An 18,072-nucleotide genomic window follows, 5' to 3' on the forward strand; every position below is an offset into this window, starting at 1 on the left:
TTCACTTATCTCACTGTAATTAACAGATACAGGATCTGCTACTCGTCTCCACGGGAGACAAGCGGGAGTTAAACACAACATGAAACACACAGGAAATTATTCCTAAATGGGCCATCTCATCTTCAAACGCTCACTGTTTTTAGTTTTTTTTTCTTTTTTTCTTTCATCCAGAGAGCATGCTGATTTGGTTCCCAGCAGTAAAAGCAGTGAAGGCATTTATAAACTCTTGTGTAAAGTCACTAAAATATTTTACAACTTTGAGCCTGATTGAAATTAAATCCAGGAAAGTCAATTGATCTACTGTAGTACTGAGAATGTACCGGTATTTACATTTCTCAAGTGTTTTTTTCATGTCACTTTGAACTGCTCTTACCAGCACAAGTTTTTAGGTCGTCCTCTAGTCTGTAACCATGGTTACAGCTGCAAATGGGCCCAGCGGTTGAATGCTGGCAGTGATGGGAACATCCACCGTTGTTGTTCTCACAGCTGTTCACGATCTCCATTTCAATTCCTTCAGTTATGACGAGATCAGAGTGTATGTCAGCATAAGCAATCAACTCAACGTTATATCAGCTAAGTACAATATCTTACTAAAATATTAATAATGAGGTGGCGATTAAAACTGACTGTAGCACTGTTTTCCATCAGATCCCAGCTCGTAGGCAGTGTTGCAAACACAAGCATAAGAGCCCGGCGTGTTGTGGCAGCCGTGAGCGCAGTTGGCTTCTTCCGTCTCACACTCATCAAAATCTGAGGAAAAAACATATTAAACTTAACTGTGGAAAGAGAAATGCATCTGGTCTGCTCAAGTTCAGTGACATTTATGTGCTTTTCACATCTGAAGTCCCGCTCTGCTCCTAAAAACCACTCATGTTTCTCTCAGAGACAGCTTATCCAAACCACACACTGGCTTTAAGATTGTGGATGTTCTTTTCTTTTACAAATATATTACCTTTTTTTAAAAAAAAAAAAAGTGTTTAAAGCCATACTTCTTTATTGTTTTATACTTTTACTTTTAAAAACAGAAAAAAATTACAGCAAGCTTTCGTCTACATCAAAAGGTCTCTGTTTGCTGCTGACACCAACATTTTCTGTTTTATGTTTCTCCTAAATTTTTCTTAACACGCACGTTTTGCTGCATCATCTGATTAGCTGTAACAGTAAACCCCCTGACATGGTTAAATCAGTAACACTGCCCATCTTGTCAGAGAAAAACATTGAATTTCTATGAAGGTTATGTTGACAAATGCCCCCCATCTAGTTTTTGAAAAGCTCAGGAAAGAACATGCAACAAGCATTCAAAGGCCTTCTTTGGTTTAGGAGCTGAATCCAAAAAGATCATACCGAGGCCTGAAAGATTTATTGTTAGTATCTCTGTGCCACACGCTACAGGGCAGCTGCAGATGTTGTTTGTCCGCTCCCTGACCCGTCAGAGCTCCACTAATGGCAAAATGACATAATAGGCAGGTGCTCATAATGTTGTGGTTAAGTGGTGCGTGTCTCACTAATATCATGGTTACCTTCACAGGTTTTTCCATCTTCAGCTAGTATGTAGCCAACCTTGCAGTCACAGTGGGCCTTGCCACCGTCTACCCGGCAATCATGCATACAGCCTCCGTTCCCATCTGCACAGGGATCCTGCACTGAAACACGCAAAACACACGTCCATTAACACGCTTCCACATGGAGTCAGTCAGCAAAGAATGCTGGAGGGACAACAGTGAACTGTTCTACGTGTAACTGCACAGCATGTGAGGAGCTTTAAATCCACCCTTCACCTCTGCCTTATTGTTATAGCTCTCTGTCTCTCTCTCTCTGGACAGTTAAGGGTGCGCTTAACTTATGTGAGCCTGTCTGGCATCCATGATTAGAACCTTTGGCTCCTCAAAAATTAGAGGAAGCTGTTCAAAGCCAACAATTACAAAGTAAAAGCACTGAAAGACAGTCATTTAAAATTCATATGTGTAATTTCCCACCTCTGGAGAACCGTATTTTACTGCACAGCCTCAGAGACTGGAGACATTTAAACAAGAAAGGATATCAAAACACTATATTAAAAAAAAAGAAAAAAGCTGTGAAAATCATTGTGATTCATTCCAACTTGATATTTTATCTAATGAATGGCAGGAAATCATATTCGAGCTCAGACATCTTGTAAGATAATAGCAACTGGCAGCAGATGCAGACAATGTGTTTTTAATGTTATGATCAAATCGCTCGAACCCTAGCTTCATAATCTTCCAAGTATTCAGGTTTTTTTGGCACCCTTCCTCAGTGAGACATTTAATTGTCCTTCATCCTTTTTGTCGGATCCGTAGTTAAAGTTTAGAAACGTGGGCACTCACGTTTGCAATGCTTCCCGTCCTCTGCCAACGAGTAATTTGGCCTGCAGCGGCAGCGAAAATGAACAGCAGATTGCTGCACGCAGGAGTGCTCGCATCCTCCGTTGCTGATGGCACATGTATGGACAGCTGAAAGTGCATAAAAAAAAAAATGGTGACAAAAAAGGCATAGGTACTGACATGCGAGGCTGGTCAGAGAAAGGCTGGCATCCTGCAGAAAACAAATCAGTTCAAAGTTTGACTGCAGTGTCTCTTTGAGAGACATAAACGCCACATCTATGGGAATCATCGAAAGAGGGACCAAAACCGATACACCGACATTCCTGCAGACAGTCAGTGAATGCCTCACACCGTTGCTATGCTCTGAGTCATAATAAGAGATCCATCACAACCAAAAAGGCCAAAAATCACACCTAGACTTGAATGACAGATGCACACTTGAACGCTCATGAGGCTGAGTGTAGTGTGAGCTCAGCGCTTTTCCCAGCATGCATTTTTTGAACCAACAGAAGGATCTGGATCTCTCCGGAGAAAGTAACAGGTAGTGGTCTGATAGATGATGTTTGTCAAAGGCCTGATTCAAGATCCATGCATCTGAAGAGCATGACAAACCACAGAGGGCTCTCCAGCTCAAATATTATGCAGCGACACGCTAACCTTGTGGGATGCAGCTCCACTCCACAAGAGCTGGAGAAGGCGTGCAAAGTTAAGCTTGAATTGATTTAAGGACATCTGATTCTGTGCTGGTTGGTATGTATCGTCATTTATGTAATCAAGCTGTTTGCCACATAGTACAAAAATAAATAAATAAATAAATAAAACTCCTCTTATTCCTTTGCATGAAGACTCCAGCACTCAGATATGCAGCATCAAACATCAGCTTGGCCTAAAGTCAAACCCCGTGTTCGCTGTGACTACTGGGGCAATCACTCATTTGTTCATGTAACAACAGCCTCACGGAGACGGACCGGTCCCTGCTAAAGCAGCTACACTATAAGACAATAAATATTCATTTGCTTTATAAGCCAAGAAAAACACGATGATTAAATGACCCTCGAAACGTCAGACAGGACAGTCTGTTTACATTCCTGACTAGAAAAGCTTGAGGCGAGTCTTTCACACGCTTTTTCTTCATAAAGCCATTTCTGAAAATCCCAAAGTTAACGGTGTTGGGAACAAATACATAGGTGCTGAGCACATTTTTTGAGGTGCTTTACTCTGATTTCATCAGTGTCAGTTACCTGATCAAGTCCATCTACCATTATTATTATTATTCAACTCTACTCAAATTAAGAATCTTGATGAGCTATTTCATCGAATTCAAAGTTAACTCCCTGAGAGCTTGACTACCTGTCAACAAACTTTAAACCATTTCTTTGTAATTAATAGGCTTGATACTGGTACACAGTTGATGCAAGACGTATCAAATAAAACCACTTCTATATCCACTGTGACAGATGTTTTGTGATGACACAAAATGATAAATTATACAATAATTAAAAAAATGGCAGCCCTGCAAAGAATATTACTCAAGCTGAAACAGTTAGATGCAACTCTACATATCTTCATGTATTTTATTAAAACCAGCCATTAAAGGCAACAAGGACATTAGTGCGGGTTGATTTTGAATACAAGTTTAAAAAAAACAAAAAAAACTGATCTCCTTTCTGACGAGTGTCTGAGCACTGTGAATGTATTTTTTGGTAGCTAACGAGGTGGAAACTTATCTAAAGGTAATATTGTTTATGCGTTGATCATAGACTGCGTTTACATGCACTCAATAACCCTTTTAAAACCAGAATATTGGCAATAACCCGGTTTTGCACGGCCATGTAAACACCAATAACCCCTTTGAATAACCCGAATTTGCTCATATTCGGGTTTTTAAAAAACCCAAATATGACCCCTGGGTTACTCCTTTTAAAACCCGAATATTGGGTCATGTAAACGCCAAACGGAATATCCCGATCAAACGGAACATGAATTTGTTTTCTGCGCATGCTCTGTTCGCAAGGAATCCTGGGGCCTCATGTACTAAGAGTGCGTGGATTTCAACGTGAAACCGTACGAGAATTAACACCAACGCAAAAATTCCGATGTACAAAACTGTGTGTTCGCCCAAATCCACGCAGGTTTCTCTGTACATCCCAATCAGCGTGGATTTGAGCGCACATGCGGGAGCACAACACTCCGCCCTGTCTCTTCCCTCAAATAGTTTGAATATGATAATGAAGATAATTATCCATTAAAACCCGCTCATCCTAACAAGAAATGTGCAAAAACAGACAAAACATATTAAAAAAAACATCGGCTCTGAGCTGGAATACATTTATTTGGGGGCATTTCTTCCGAAGTCAGCTGCATATGGGTAATGCTGTTCTTTGCTTTGCGTTGCGTTCCGTGAAGAGTTTTGGTTTTATAATGATCGTACGAGTTTGTGACTGCGGTCACGCCATCTCCGCTTCGGAAAGGCGCAGTCGCGCTATCTGCGCTTGGAAATCAATTGCCCGTCTACATCGCGTTGTACGGTAAAACGTGTGGACGGCTTCAAAATTATTTTCATGTCTTGAAATAGATACATGTCATTACTTTTTGTAGTTTTACTAAAGTCTAACAAAATGATAAAAAAAGCAAAACCAATCGCCCATTCAGAATCCCATTCATTTCTATATAGGCAGATTTTAAATATTCATTAAAAAACAAATCAAATTGTTTTCAGCAAACTGCAACGTATTCTTGTTCATCATGTACTCAGTCCTCAGGTACTTTATTAGAAAATGCTGCAGTGAAAGAACTTGAAAATGATGTCAGAGGTACCTGAGGACTGAGTACATGATGAACAAGAATATGGTGCAGTTTCCTGAAAACAATTTGATTTGTTTTTTTAATGAATATTTAAAATCTGCCTATATAGAAATGAATGGGATTCTGAATGGGCGATTGGCTTTGCTTTTTTTTATCATTTTGTTAGACTTTAGCAAAACTACAAAAAGTGAAAATAATAATAATAACCGTTTTGAAGCCGTCCACACGCTTTACCGTACAACGCGATGTAGACCGGCAATGTATGTCCAAGCGCAGATAGCGCGACTGCGCCGCTCCGAAGCGGAGATGGCGTGACCGCAGTGGTTTGAATGTTTATGAGGAGCGTCAGTGCATCAATGCACCCTGCTTTTCTTGTTTGTATTTTAAGAACCGACACCAGAACTTAAGTTGGTGGATGAAAAACGGCTCCTCGTTCTGCTTTATTGTCACGCGTATTATATACTGACGGATTAAGACCAATGTAGCCACACGTTTATTGAGTCTTACACATTGTGGATGTCCGCGATCACCTCTCTCATAAGTATAACAATGTGAACAATATACAATTTATATTTAAAACATGAAGCATTACGATCTGATTCCTCTGCTGCAGAAATAAAGACAACTTGTGCAAACGGGATTATCGAGGTGCAAACGTGAGAAATAAAGAGCAAGATTGCTTAAACTCGGAGTGTTGCAGCAGGAGGAGAGACCGGTCTAGATCCCGGTCCATCACCGGGGAAACAGTGTCAGGAGTCCTGCAGCACTTGCAGCCGACTCCATATCAGACTCTGAAAGTTGCCTAAACATTCAATAAAAACTTTATTCATTCATTGGATCCTGGACCAGCAGTCGGTGTGGTGCCTGAGGACTCGCTCCTGATCCTGCATCAGCAGGTTCCTCTAACGGAACCAAAGCTCCATCGGGATTTGCAGGGCTCCTTTAGTTGTTTGTTCAGATCATGTGGTTGATTGTGAGATTGTTGCAGCTCCACTCTTGTGTAAATTATCTGGTGATGTCGGAACTGTCGTGTCCTTCACGTGGTCGTGAATTTATTGTTGACGTTACGTTTCCTCATATTCTGCACTTCACTGCATCACCAGTGAGTGTCGCCAACGGGCAGAACCTCAGAAAAGTGCGTACAACAGCCTTCAATGTGTGAGTGACGGACCGCAACTTTCTACGTTCACGTCATTCTTTGTACATCCGACCGTGAGCGTAGAAAGTGGCGTACGCACGTTTTTTGTGCGCCGCACTCTTAGTACATAAGGCCCCTGGTCTTTTGAGTCCAGGAAGTTCTTATAAACACGGAGAAACGCAAGACTACGCCGCACTTTTGGAGTGAGGAGGAGACTAATCACTTCATAAATGTAATGAAGGATATGAACATTTCTGCATTTGTAGACGGTAGAAAGTACCGGGATAGCGAGATTTACAAGAAGGTTAGCGAAAAGTTGCGCGAAGCAGCATTTGTTTTGAATTTGGATACAGGAAGAAGAAGCAGAAATGACGGTAAATGCGTCATCACGTTCTCCACGCGTCCCTGGTTTGAACGAGATATCCCGAATGATTAATTACCATGTAAACGGAATATTCCGAATGTTTCAGTAACCGGAATATTAGCAATAACCCGAATTTTGATTGCATGTAAACGAAGTCATTGTGACAGGAACCACAGGTCTGACATACAATGATAGAGAACTGGGACAACTGGCAGACAGACAATTATCATTAAAAATAAGCTCACTACATTACACATTTTAGGCAAAAGTAGCACTAGAATGTCCTGCTTTACTCTTTAAGGAGATTTGAAGACATTACTATCGTCTCTGGACTTCGTAGCCTTGACAATTAATCCTGAAAAAAAGAAGAAACCATTAAAGAAGATAACAAACAGTTGCAGGAAAGCCAAAAAAGAGGTGCCAGTAAGAGGTTGTTTTTTTTTTTTTTTTTTGCTCACAGGAGCAAAACTTAAAAAGCATCTTAGCATTATTAACCCACAGAAAGGACAAAGTCATGAACATACTTCAGTTTTTTTTTGTTTTTTTTTGTCACAATCGAAGCAGTTGGAAAAACCTTCTGGATTGGTTTCGTATGTCTCAGTGAAGGGCTGAACTTCAATTCAATAGTAACCAAAAAAGGAAACTGATGTTTATGTATATGTAAGATTTTGGAACCACTCCTGGATTGGAGCTCCTTCAAAACTGAGCTGGAAAAGTGAAGTCGGATTACGCGTAGCTGTTGATTTTTAACATTTTGAACATCTTTCATATCACGCTTAAATGCAGCCGCTTTACTCACAGAGGCAGGTGCGGCCGTCCACGTGAAGGCGAGAGCCGGGGTGGCATTCACAGTAGTAGGAGCCCCTAGTGTTCACGCATCGGTGCTGGCAGCCTCCATTATGGACCTGGCATTCATCGATATCTGGAGATAAAGAGGCCAAAAGAAAGCAAAGAGAAGGGAAATTTGAGAATCCGACTGAATCCTCATATTTTGAGATTAAAAAGATGAGTCACAGTTGATGTGCCAGGCTGCAGGAGTAATTGTATAAGGGACGCTTCCGGCTACAGATGTACCCCTGGCAGAGAGGAGATGATGGATGAGAAGAGGAAAAAGCACTTTACAAGTACACCACAACTCACACAAACATATCCCCCATGTGCTAACAACTACTGAGCATTTAAACCAAATTTAAATTCCTGCACCCCTCCTCGACGTCCCTTGGGTAAGCAAACATATGGAAACTGGAAGCAGGAGGATGCCATACATACATACACCCTCTCACATTCCTCTCATCCAAGTGTGTCGACTGTAAACAAATAAAGGAGCGGATTCTTCATCTGAGAGTCATGGTGAGCGAAACGCGATACCTTCTCTGTGTGACCAGATTTCTAGTGAAACAAACTACGTTCCTAGATGCTACTTGCTCAAAGATGAATCAGTTGTTTTGAGAGTTCCTCTGAGGACCCCTGTGAGATATGAGCTCAGTTATAATGCTTGTCTCTGTGTGGACTCCTGCTGACAGGCTGCATAATGTCATTAAGATAATTAGGACCATCACACGGGTGACAAGTCATCTATTCGCTTCAACATGACTGAAATGATCACAGCTGAGTTAATAGAAATACTGCTGACTACTATAGTGGTGCGAGGCTTTAAAAAGGTGAGTGTGAACGTTTCTTTGGCTGCTGATGTCTATAAAACATAATTAAATACTATAATCTGTCTTTCAGTTTTAGCAGGAAACTATTTCAAGAGTTTGTTGAGTTTCCTGCTAAAAAGGTCAGGTGAAAGCCAAAAAACCAAGTGAATAATATCGCCACTAAAGAGAAATCATTTCAATTGAATCGTTTATTTTATTTTGTTTTGCACCAATCCTGGAGACCACCACAAATGTTTAACTACAGACCGCAGATTCTTCATCTCGAGGCGCTGTGGTGTAAACATGACGTTAAACCGTTCGTTAAAAAAACTAACTGTATAAATAAATGCAACATTCATCAAGCTAAACACAATAGGCAGTCTCGTTTTCCTCGAGGGAGGAATATGTTTCATATAAATACATTTTTAAAGCTCTTTAAAGAAGATCTGGAGCACAGATGAATGAAATGGACATCAGAAAATATGTGCTTAAGCAAATTTTGACATTTTTTTGTATATAGCGAGAAGTGTAGGTTTAATATTCATTCTCTTTTTGATTTCTTTTAACTACTTTTCCTCAAACTTTACAGTCAACAACATAAAAACATTGAGCCACTAGAAAGTACGTGTTAGAAAAGCCTGGGTTCATCAGTGCAGCTGGCTTTCAACATTGCACTGCAACACAGTTTTACATGTTTCACTGTGGAAGAATATTGATTATTGCAGCTGTGGAAATACTTCTTGCGGCTTGTGGAGAGGCATGAATCCGAGAGTCGTTGTAACATGGAGAGAAAACCTGGCGTCCGACAGGCTTGTGTCACATTAAGTGGGTTGGAGGCAGCGCGGGAACAGGAGGCTCTGCAGCTGAGCCTCGCAGCACACATTAAACATCTTGTTGCTACAGCATGTGACCTGTGAATTATACGTAAATCAGGTACTTACAAAGCCCAAAATCTGTCACCTTGATGTTACAGCACAAGATGGAGGAAAAAGTAAGGCTGTAAATATTAAAATCTTCACAGTTAATGTGGTACATAAAACACTGATTCTACACAAAAAAACAAAAGACGGGAATAGACTGAGCAGGAAAAAATGCAGGAGGTGAGCATAAACGGGCTAAATTTACTCTTTAATGGTTCCTGTAAAACACTTGGCCAAACCCATTTTCTTCCAGTAATTTCCCACAGCATTTCCAATGTTTGAAACAGGAACAAGCTTCTAAACTTTCCTACTCTTGTTGTCTCCACTGCCAAACTTCAGCCTCAGTTCGTCCAGGAACACCGTCAGGAGCCATCCATTCATTCTTCCATCAATGCAACATGCTGTCTTTTGGTTTGGCGTCTTTTCTTCTTTTTTTTCAAGTAATGCGATGGGTGCCGTGGACTCGGTCGACTGCAGCTCACAAGACACCGTAGCCCCTCCAGCCTGGCTTCCACATCCAAAATATGATCCCTGCCAAGCCTGAGCCAAAGCATCTGCAGCCACTGGCTTTTGCAATGAGTGCATTAATTCTCTGCCCGCAGCTCAGAGTCATCTTCACGGGGAACTCTTTCATTTTAGTTTACCATGGCTGATCTTCTGCACAGCACAAAAAGTGAAAAAAAAAAGTCTGAAAAGTCTTGGCCCATATCCCGATATAACATTTGGACCAGAGGGAATATCAGCAATATGGTAGTAATAAATTTCAAAATGTGGTTCATAATGTGAACTGATCCCTGCAGACTTTAGCCACTGTAGACGAGAAAAATATTTATTCATGAGAATACCACTATCATTAGTCATGAGCGTACATGGCTTTTTTGTGTTAGCGTTACAAAGCATCTCTTATGAATTACGCGTCCATCTTTTTGTGTGCATCCCCTGCTCCGATTAGAGACAACCTTGAGGAAACTAAGAGGCAACACAAGGTAAAGTAATATGACTCAGCAGCTAATAATGATGAATGACCCTACTGTTACATGCACTTCATCCGCATTTCAACTGTGAAACTCATCACTTACCTGTGGCCAGGTAGCCAAGATTGTAGCCGTGGTATCCATGGTAACAATGAGGCCTATAACAAATCCTCCTGTAACTGTAAGGGTAATTTGCAGCCAGACATGCGATCGCTTCAACAACCACCAGACAGAAAATCCACCATCCTGATGCCAGAGTCATGGCTGGAGTATAACTTGTCACCAAAAAAAAAAAAAATCAAAATCACAACTTCATTTTACTGTAAATGACCTATTAATATGTATAAACATTTCCCCAGAAGACGCTCCTGGTCAGGAATAACTTGTTAACTACTTCTCACTTGCTATGCCTCCCTCTTTCCATCTCCTTTTCTGTTTCACCCTCCCATCCACCAGAGCTAAATGTCCATCACATTATAGATCCTCCTCTCTTTTTCTCTCTCTCTCTCTCTCCCTCCCTCTCCCTTTCTCTCTCTCTTGGATGCCCTCGCACCACCCTTTCCCTCCCAGCCTCAACTCTCTTTTACACTAAAGATACATTGAGTGTTATATGCACTACAAACAATTCTTCTTTTCGCCAACCAGCAGTGACTTATTTCTTTCTTTTAGTGATTGATGACATTGCATTACCATGGCACTGCATTTTACTGTTTCTTCAAAGAGTATCATCTGATTGAGATTTACGCGGGCGCATAACTCAGGTGCAACAGAACAAAGAGCGCGGACACACTAAAGGAAACGCTTACTTTTCTTTTGATATTGACATGACTTTTAAAAACAGCCACTAAAGGAATGCCAAATTTGATAAGTGCCAGAAGTCAAATTCACTATTTTTAATCCAAACATCTGAGAAAGGAATGAGCCTTGCATTGAAATCATCCATTTGAGAGCTGAGCACTGTACTCTCACATCTGATGCCAACACACACAAACGCAGCAGAAGGACCGTGGCAGCACTTTAATAGAACTCATAAAACAGAAAAAAAAAAAGCATGACCGTGTTGAGCATCCCTTTCCCAACCTGAAGAGAAACGGCCAGGACATAAATGTCCCACGGGGACCTCTTTGAGATCAAATGATCATGAATTTAGGATTTGTCTTCTTAATAGAGCGGCTTTGCCACCACTGTGGGAGGTTATACCTGCAGAATCTAATAGATTTTAGGACAACATGTGCCAACACAAAACTGTGTTAGACTCATCTGAATGATGATGCTCATCAGGTATGAAAGGAAAAGCACCTCATCAAGTAATGAGGAGCCGTAACTGAGATGTAAACCTCGGTGGATGTGAGAAGAAACAAGTCAAATAAAATACCAGAGAGTCAAAGCGGGGAGCTGAAAATGGGATTTTCTTTGAAAGACAATATTTACAGTAACAGCCTTGTTCTCGGGGGGTAACAAGAGCAGCTAATATCTGTTGATTTTGGTTACGTGTTATTGTGACATGTGCCAGGTACTGGCAGAGCTCCATGCTTGTGATGGCCCGGAATCTTAAGTGTGTTTGACATGACAGCAGCACGTTTTCGCTGCTGCACCGCCCCCAGCGTGACAGCTGTTACTGTTGGCCTCTTCGGCTTTGATGGCTGTCATTCAGAGGCCTGGAAAATAAACAAATGACTGAACAGGGATTTTGACTGGGAGCTCTACTTCTGCACTGAGGAATAAATTAAACTTTTTCTTGCTATTTTTGAACAAAATCTGGAATTGTACGCCCCTACCAGATTTTATAATCATCATCATCATTACCAGATTTTAACCACCCTCTGTGACCTCAGTGTAATAATGTGGCTGTGTGTCAACCATCCGTCCATCCTCGATTAGTGGGCGACCGATAATCGGCCGTGGCCGATTATCGAATTCGATATTCATAATTTTATTAATAATCGGTATCGGCCCCCCCAAAAAAAAATCGAAAATAAATAATTTCGATTTTTTTTTTTTTTTAAAGAAAATCGGCTGCATAAAGTGCATATCTTATATTTACATTTTTGAAAATATTTTTAAAATCTGCTGTATAGTTCTTAAATGATCAAAGTGGAACAATATACAGTATACTGCATTTTTGTATTAAGAATGTTCAACATGCTCAAACTTAAGTAAACTTAAGTAAATATTTGCACTTAAAAAAAACAACCTGTGTAGCCATTTTCACAACCTGTACTGTTTGGTTGTTTGTCATGTGTACTAGTTAGCTTACTGTTACTACCTCCAAGTAGGCACTTGCTGTGGTTTGGGTCTGGGAATTGGGAGTATTGTGCCTGACTGAAATGCTGCTTGTTTTGTTTGATGTTCCATAATTTGCACTTTTGATGTGTGAGCCGTGCGAAGTGAATATTGCTGTCCTTCCTAGTTAAAGCAATAAATTGCTCACCATTCATTTAAATGAATTCTTGTATTGAAATTTGTTTTCTCCCAAAAAGGTAAAAAAGGGTAATACCGGTAATCGTATCGGCTGATATCGGCTATCGGTCTTTTTGATTTCCCCCTAATCGGTGATCGAAATAATCGAAAAAAAAGGCTGATCGGTCGGACACTATCCTCGATACACCTATTTAAGATCACGTGGTTCTGCCGGAGCCTTTCCCAGCTCTCTTCAAGCAAAATGAAGAGGTACACCCTGGACAGGTCACCAATTTGGACAAACGACCACACACACTCACACTCACTCCTATGGGTCATTCCAGAATCACCAATTCTCCTGACATTCACGTTCCTGGACTGTGAGAGGAAACTGGAGTACCTGGAGACAACACGCGCAAGCACGCAGAGAACATGCAAACAAGCCAACGCGTATATCATCCTTAGAACTAGTTGGATGGACGTCGTCTCTGCTGTAGAAAACAGACCTCCTTCAGCAGATGCAGCAACAGACTTGCATCTCACACTAAAACATCTACAACACTGGTGTAGCTGTAACATCTTTTTTAACCAGCGTTAATACTCCTGCCAGGTACAAACAATTAGGACATAAATGCATATGGGTAGCCGTTTTCCTCCAACAAATACACCAGTAACAAGAGGGCAGATAGTTATTAAAGCCAGCTGTGACAACACTCACATCAGTAATAATCATCGTGACCTGGAGGAAAACTCTCTGTGTTCCTCTAGTAGACAGCTATACCATCCTCTGGATGTGACTGCTGCAAGCAGGAATCACTTCTCTGATTAAAGCAAACGCTTGCAGAGGCTCCCCAATCAGAGGCATCAAACTATAATGGAGGAAAAAAAAACATTTCTGGGGAAAAATCAGGCAAGACGGTTATTTTTGGTGAGCAGGGGTTTAAAGTGGACTCATCACTGCTCTTTTTCCTCGAGTCATGAAAACAACTGAGGCCGAGATCATCTCAGTGCACAAGTTTTTGACTCCAAGTTTCATTCAACTCAAAGTATCTGCATTTTTGTGTGAGTGAAGCTCAGGATGTCAATTATATTAAAGTCAGGGTTTTGTAAACCCTAGACAAGGTCTAAAAGGCTTTATTTAAGGTATTAAAGTAACCATACTGAATATTCAAGATGACGTTGTACCTCAAAATATATTGGTTATTCATCATGAGAAAATGTTTTGATGCATGTATTATTAATGTTGAAGTCATGAATGGAAAAGTTACTCAGGCTGGAAACTTCGCTCCTAGTTGAACATTTAAAGGTTGACTGGGAATGTCTGAAGTTGGCTGTGAGGATACTAGTTCATGCTCCATCTGCTGTGGGCCGAGATCGGCACACCTGGAAGGCAGGCGTGCCGTTGTGAATGGATCTGCAACTAATTACCTTTCAGGCTGCAGAGTTAGTTTGTGCAGCACTTAAATAATTGCCAGCAGCAGTATATTATTACATGACTCAACAGAAATCTGTAGCTTTACCTCATGGAACAGTGAACAAGTTTTTGTTTTAATTCATTATTCTGGATACTACTCATGTCTGTCACAGTAAAGTGACAGACGAAAACATACAATTAAAGGAAGATTAAGGTAAAAGAACCCTAGGTCTATTTTTAGACAGCAAGGTGTATAGACTTTCATAAAAAGACCAAAAAAACATGAATCAAAACAGTTTTGAGTTCGATCAGGACGTACGTTTGCAGAAAAATGGTCATTCGTAATCACTTGAGACAATTAGCCTAGCTCAGAATAAATAGCTGTTTTAAGCCTCTGACAGGACTCGACAATCTAATTCACCTACCTGATAGTGTGGCTAGGGTCCTTCCAGCTAAAAAAAGATCATTTTAACTTTGAAAGCGTATAAAAAGCACTGTTTGTTGGCATTTCGTTTCTACAAGTACTTAAATATTAGGGAGAAGATAAGCAAGTGTTACAATCAGAGGCCAGTGCCTTTTCTGCACTTTCTGTACACTCGCAAAGTTAAAACTCCTCTGGTTTGTCTGTGGGACCCGATCCACACTATCACTTATGCAGAAGGATGTTTTTGAATAAAAAACAGTAAAATAAAACAGCAAGTCATACTGAGGTAGGCTGATTCTCTCAAGTGACAACATTAGCTGTTATATTGCTGCAAACACATATTCCGTTCAAACTGTTTCCGGTGTTTAATGAACGTTTACACTCCTTACCATCTAATAATACACGTAAGGTTGGTTTCTTGAAGCTAAAAATTAGATTTAATCTTTTTTCTTTTCTTTTTTGACTGTTTTAGATGACTGAAATATGTTTTTTGTTGCTGGGATCTAATTTTGTTATTCTTCTTATCATATCTGGCGTGATGTGTTTGAGCCTTTATTCACTCAGTTAAGTGTGAGAGAGCTCAGCTTTATTTTATAGAAATGACTGCAGTCACACAGTCACAAACAGCCATGGTTTTATCTGGAGCTTCATCAAAACACCATGTAGTAAAAGGCGTTGCTCAAAGGAACCTCAGCATTGACAGCAAATAAAAGTAATGTGCTTTTATTTCACTTTTCATGTTCAGATGTATCCAGCTGGATCATTGGTAATGTTCAGATCATTAACATCTGAACTCTGCACACACTAAATGAAGTAAAATATCAAAGTATCCTAAATTTCTGTCAACCACAATCATCCATTTTCCATAATTCAACCTAGACGCATATTTCACATGACCCCCACTGTCAAGTTAAAGCCATGTCTTTAAATCCTAATCCGAACCATGTAGAAAACTAAAAAATATCATAATACTTTACCAGTCTCCCACAACCGACATCATACAACTGTTCTTAGGAGCTGCTTGAGACTTAAGCATGCTGAGTATGTACAGAAAAGCAACACATACAAAAAAGATAAATCTAACAAACCTTGACATGTTTTCCCATCTTCCTTCAGTTTCTGTCCAGGAGGACACCTGCAGTAGAAACTTCCGATGGTGTTGCAGCAGAGAGCCTCGCAGCCTCCATTGGTTTCCTCACATTCATTCACATCTGTTGGCATAAACAAAGCAGTTCATCCTATAGATGTTATGACATCATACATTTGAGGAAAACAAAGCAACTAGAACTACACGTATAAAAAGGCTTGCTGAAAATGTGGTCCGGTTGAACGAGCACTAGGCTTTTCTGAACAGTAGAGATTAAAAGACAATGTGTATTTCTCTTCATGTGTGTGCATTTGTTTTTATCAGAAACAAATTACTGCAGGAAACTGTGGTCCATGTTTCCACCGTAAATTTGTTTCCTTTAACTTTAAGGAAAATGGGAAAGGAAAAAAACGCAGAATGCCGCCAAAACAGTAAAAAAAAAAAAAAAAAGATTCAGTGATGAATAGAACGAAAGAAAAATGTGCAGCACTCAGTCCAACCTGGACTTGTTTTTGTCAATCTCGCAGAATATCCTCGACACTTCCACACAAAGCTGCTACTTTCCATTTCCTTTCCCTCAGCTCAACATGCTTCCAAACTTGTCATCAACCAATCCAGATAAAATCTCTCCCTCCGGTTCACATAATGGTACACATAATGACCAGGGTCAGACACGGCTGCAGACGGTCCAAATACTACTATAATAGGAGCTGCAGAGATTCTGCAAAAATAATGGGGATATCAAAATTGAGAAAGAAAGGAACAATGTGCAACAGATCATTGAGTTTTGCCCCGATTTCTGAGAACAAAGACACATTCTGTGCATTGAAATTTCATTTTGCTGAATGGGACTCTGCCAGGACAGATTATGCTCACAACATAGTTTATGTTTAATGACATTGGACTGTTTTGTTTGGTATGCCAGCAGAGGGAATCTTGGACTAAAAAACTCAAACTAATGAAGTAAATCAAGGAGAAACATTCACTTGGCATTAATCAGTCTGCAAACTCTCTCCTCATAAAAGAGGAGTCACTGCACAGAATAAAAGTACAAATGCCAAATGAAATGCTCCTTCCGATCACTTTCTCCCCTCCAGCAAATGTTAGGTTGCCAGTGTTTTACCAACCAATTAAGTTATTGGACTCTCAGCTTACAACATCTGGAAATGTTTACGCTAAGAAGACTGAACGCTTTCTATTGTAGAGTGTTTGAAAACCGTGCTTAATTCTAAATAACATACAGAACTTCAAGAGTTGTCAACTTTAACATCATTAACACACGTTATTGTACTATATATTATCTATTACACCAGTCCTGGTGGGGGGAGGATGTGATGACTGGTCTAATTTGGATGCTCACTAATCTCCATTTCAGCGCTTTTCTAACGGGAGTTTGATTTAATGAGTCTGGTCCCGGCGTGAGGGAGCGTGCCCGCCGATTAGCACAGTTCATTTCACTTGTGAGAGAAAGATCGCTAGAATGACATATGTGAAGAAAATACACAGAAAAACAAGCATACTGGAACAGAAAAGTCATGGTCACGGATGTGACCCAGAGTCCTCAGGGGACCCCGTGGGTAGACCGGGGGCGTCTCCGGGGAGTTCGCACAAGCGTGAGGATGTCTATGGCGCTCTGCTCCAGGTCTGCCCAGGGTCGGCGTCATGCTCATCGTTCTCGACATCTTTCTGCCCAATAAGCGAGCAGGAATGTTGAACCGCTGCAGGGAGCAACAGTGGAAAACTAGATGTGCACACTGCGATGACAGTGTCATCAAGATTTGTTTAGGAACGTGCACAGGCTGTGCATGAAAATGTCTACTTTCAGGATGTTTGCACACTTCAAACTTCTTCTATTACTCTGACATACTTTTTAGTTTGAATTGAGCAAACTTTAGTCTGAAACTTTTACAGCTAACTTCAATTATGTTTGTTTTATTGCCACACACATAAATATTAATAGGAATAGTTTTTTTTTCCAAAAGAAACATCCTTAAAATCAGTTTTTCTCTAAGACGTAAACTAAATGACCTTTAAATTGAGTGTGGTATTGGAGGACGAGTGAGATTTTCTGTTGTTTTCCCTTATCACTCTGACGCATCCATCAATCTATCGCCTCGCTGAACTCCTAGCTGTGTGACCAGGCGCATTTTAAAGGTGTGAAACGAGACTTTAAACATACTTTAAAGAAGAGGCGAGCGCCCCATCCCGCCAGTATTAAATCAATAAGGTTTTTTTCTCCTTGACCTGAGAATTAAGGGTTGTTTGGAGGGCACGTTCTCTAGAAAGAGGTCAGAAGCCTGGAGCGCCGCGGTCTGTCTGCAGTTTAGTTTATACCCTTCGTCAGAGTCAAAGGCCAATGCGCTAGGCTGAACTCATGCCTGAGGAGTCAGATAATACCGGTGGCAGATGCTCAGATATATTTTATAGGTGGCCCGAATGAACTACAGGTCACTGTCTTCCACATCACCGACATTACCCAGAAATCGGTTTTATGAGGCATGATCGTAAACAAAAGACATCATACGCTAAGTCATCTGTTTATTGGGAACATCTGAGCTGTCCAA

General features: G+C 40.6%; 1 protein-coding gene across 4 annotated transcripts in view; it reads right to left on the reverse strand.

Annotated features, from left to right (window-relative positions):
- Positions 1-18,072, reverse strand: part of megf6b (multiple EGF-like-domains 6b) — a 62,651-nt gene that overhangs the window by 19,620 nt on the left and 24,959 nt on the right. For 3 of the 4 annotated variants that reach the window (XM_061727391.1, XM_061727390.1, XM_061727392.1), the window contains exons 5-10: positions 15,510-15,632; positions 7,449-7,571; positions 2,346-2,471; positions 1,521-1,643; positions 628-750; positions 374-511 (exon numbers count right to left, since the gene is read on the reverse strand). In XM_061727391.1, coding sequence (XP_061583375.1) covers positions 374-511; positions 628-750; positions 1,521-1,643; positions 2,346-2,471; positions 7,449-7,571; positions 15,510-15,632 — 756 coding nt within the window. Of the gene's footprint in view, positions 1-373; positions 512-627; positions 751-1,520; positions 1,644-2,345; positions 2,472-7,448; positions 7,572-10,288; positions 10,525-15,509; positions 15,633-18,072 lie in introns of those variants that run through there. The other variant, XM_061727394.1, reaches the window with a different exon arrangement.

This window comes from Cololabis saira, chromosome 8 (genome assembly GCF_033807715.1).
Source record: "Cololabis saira isolate AMF1-May2022 chromosome 8, fColSai1.1, whole genome shotgun sequence".
NCBI classification, from domain to species: Eukaryota; Metazoa; Chordata; class Actinopteri; order Beloniformes; family Belonidae; genus Cololabis; species Cololabis saira.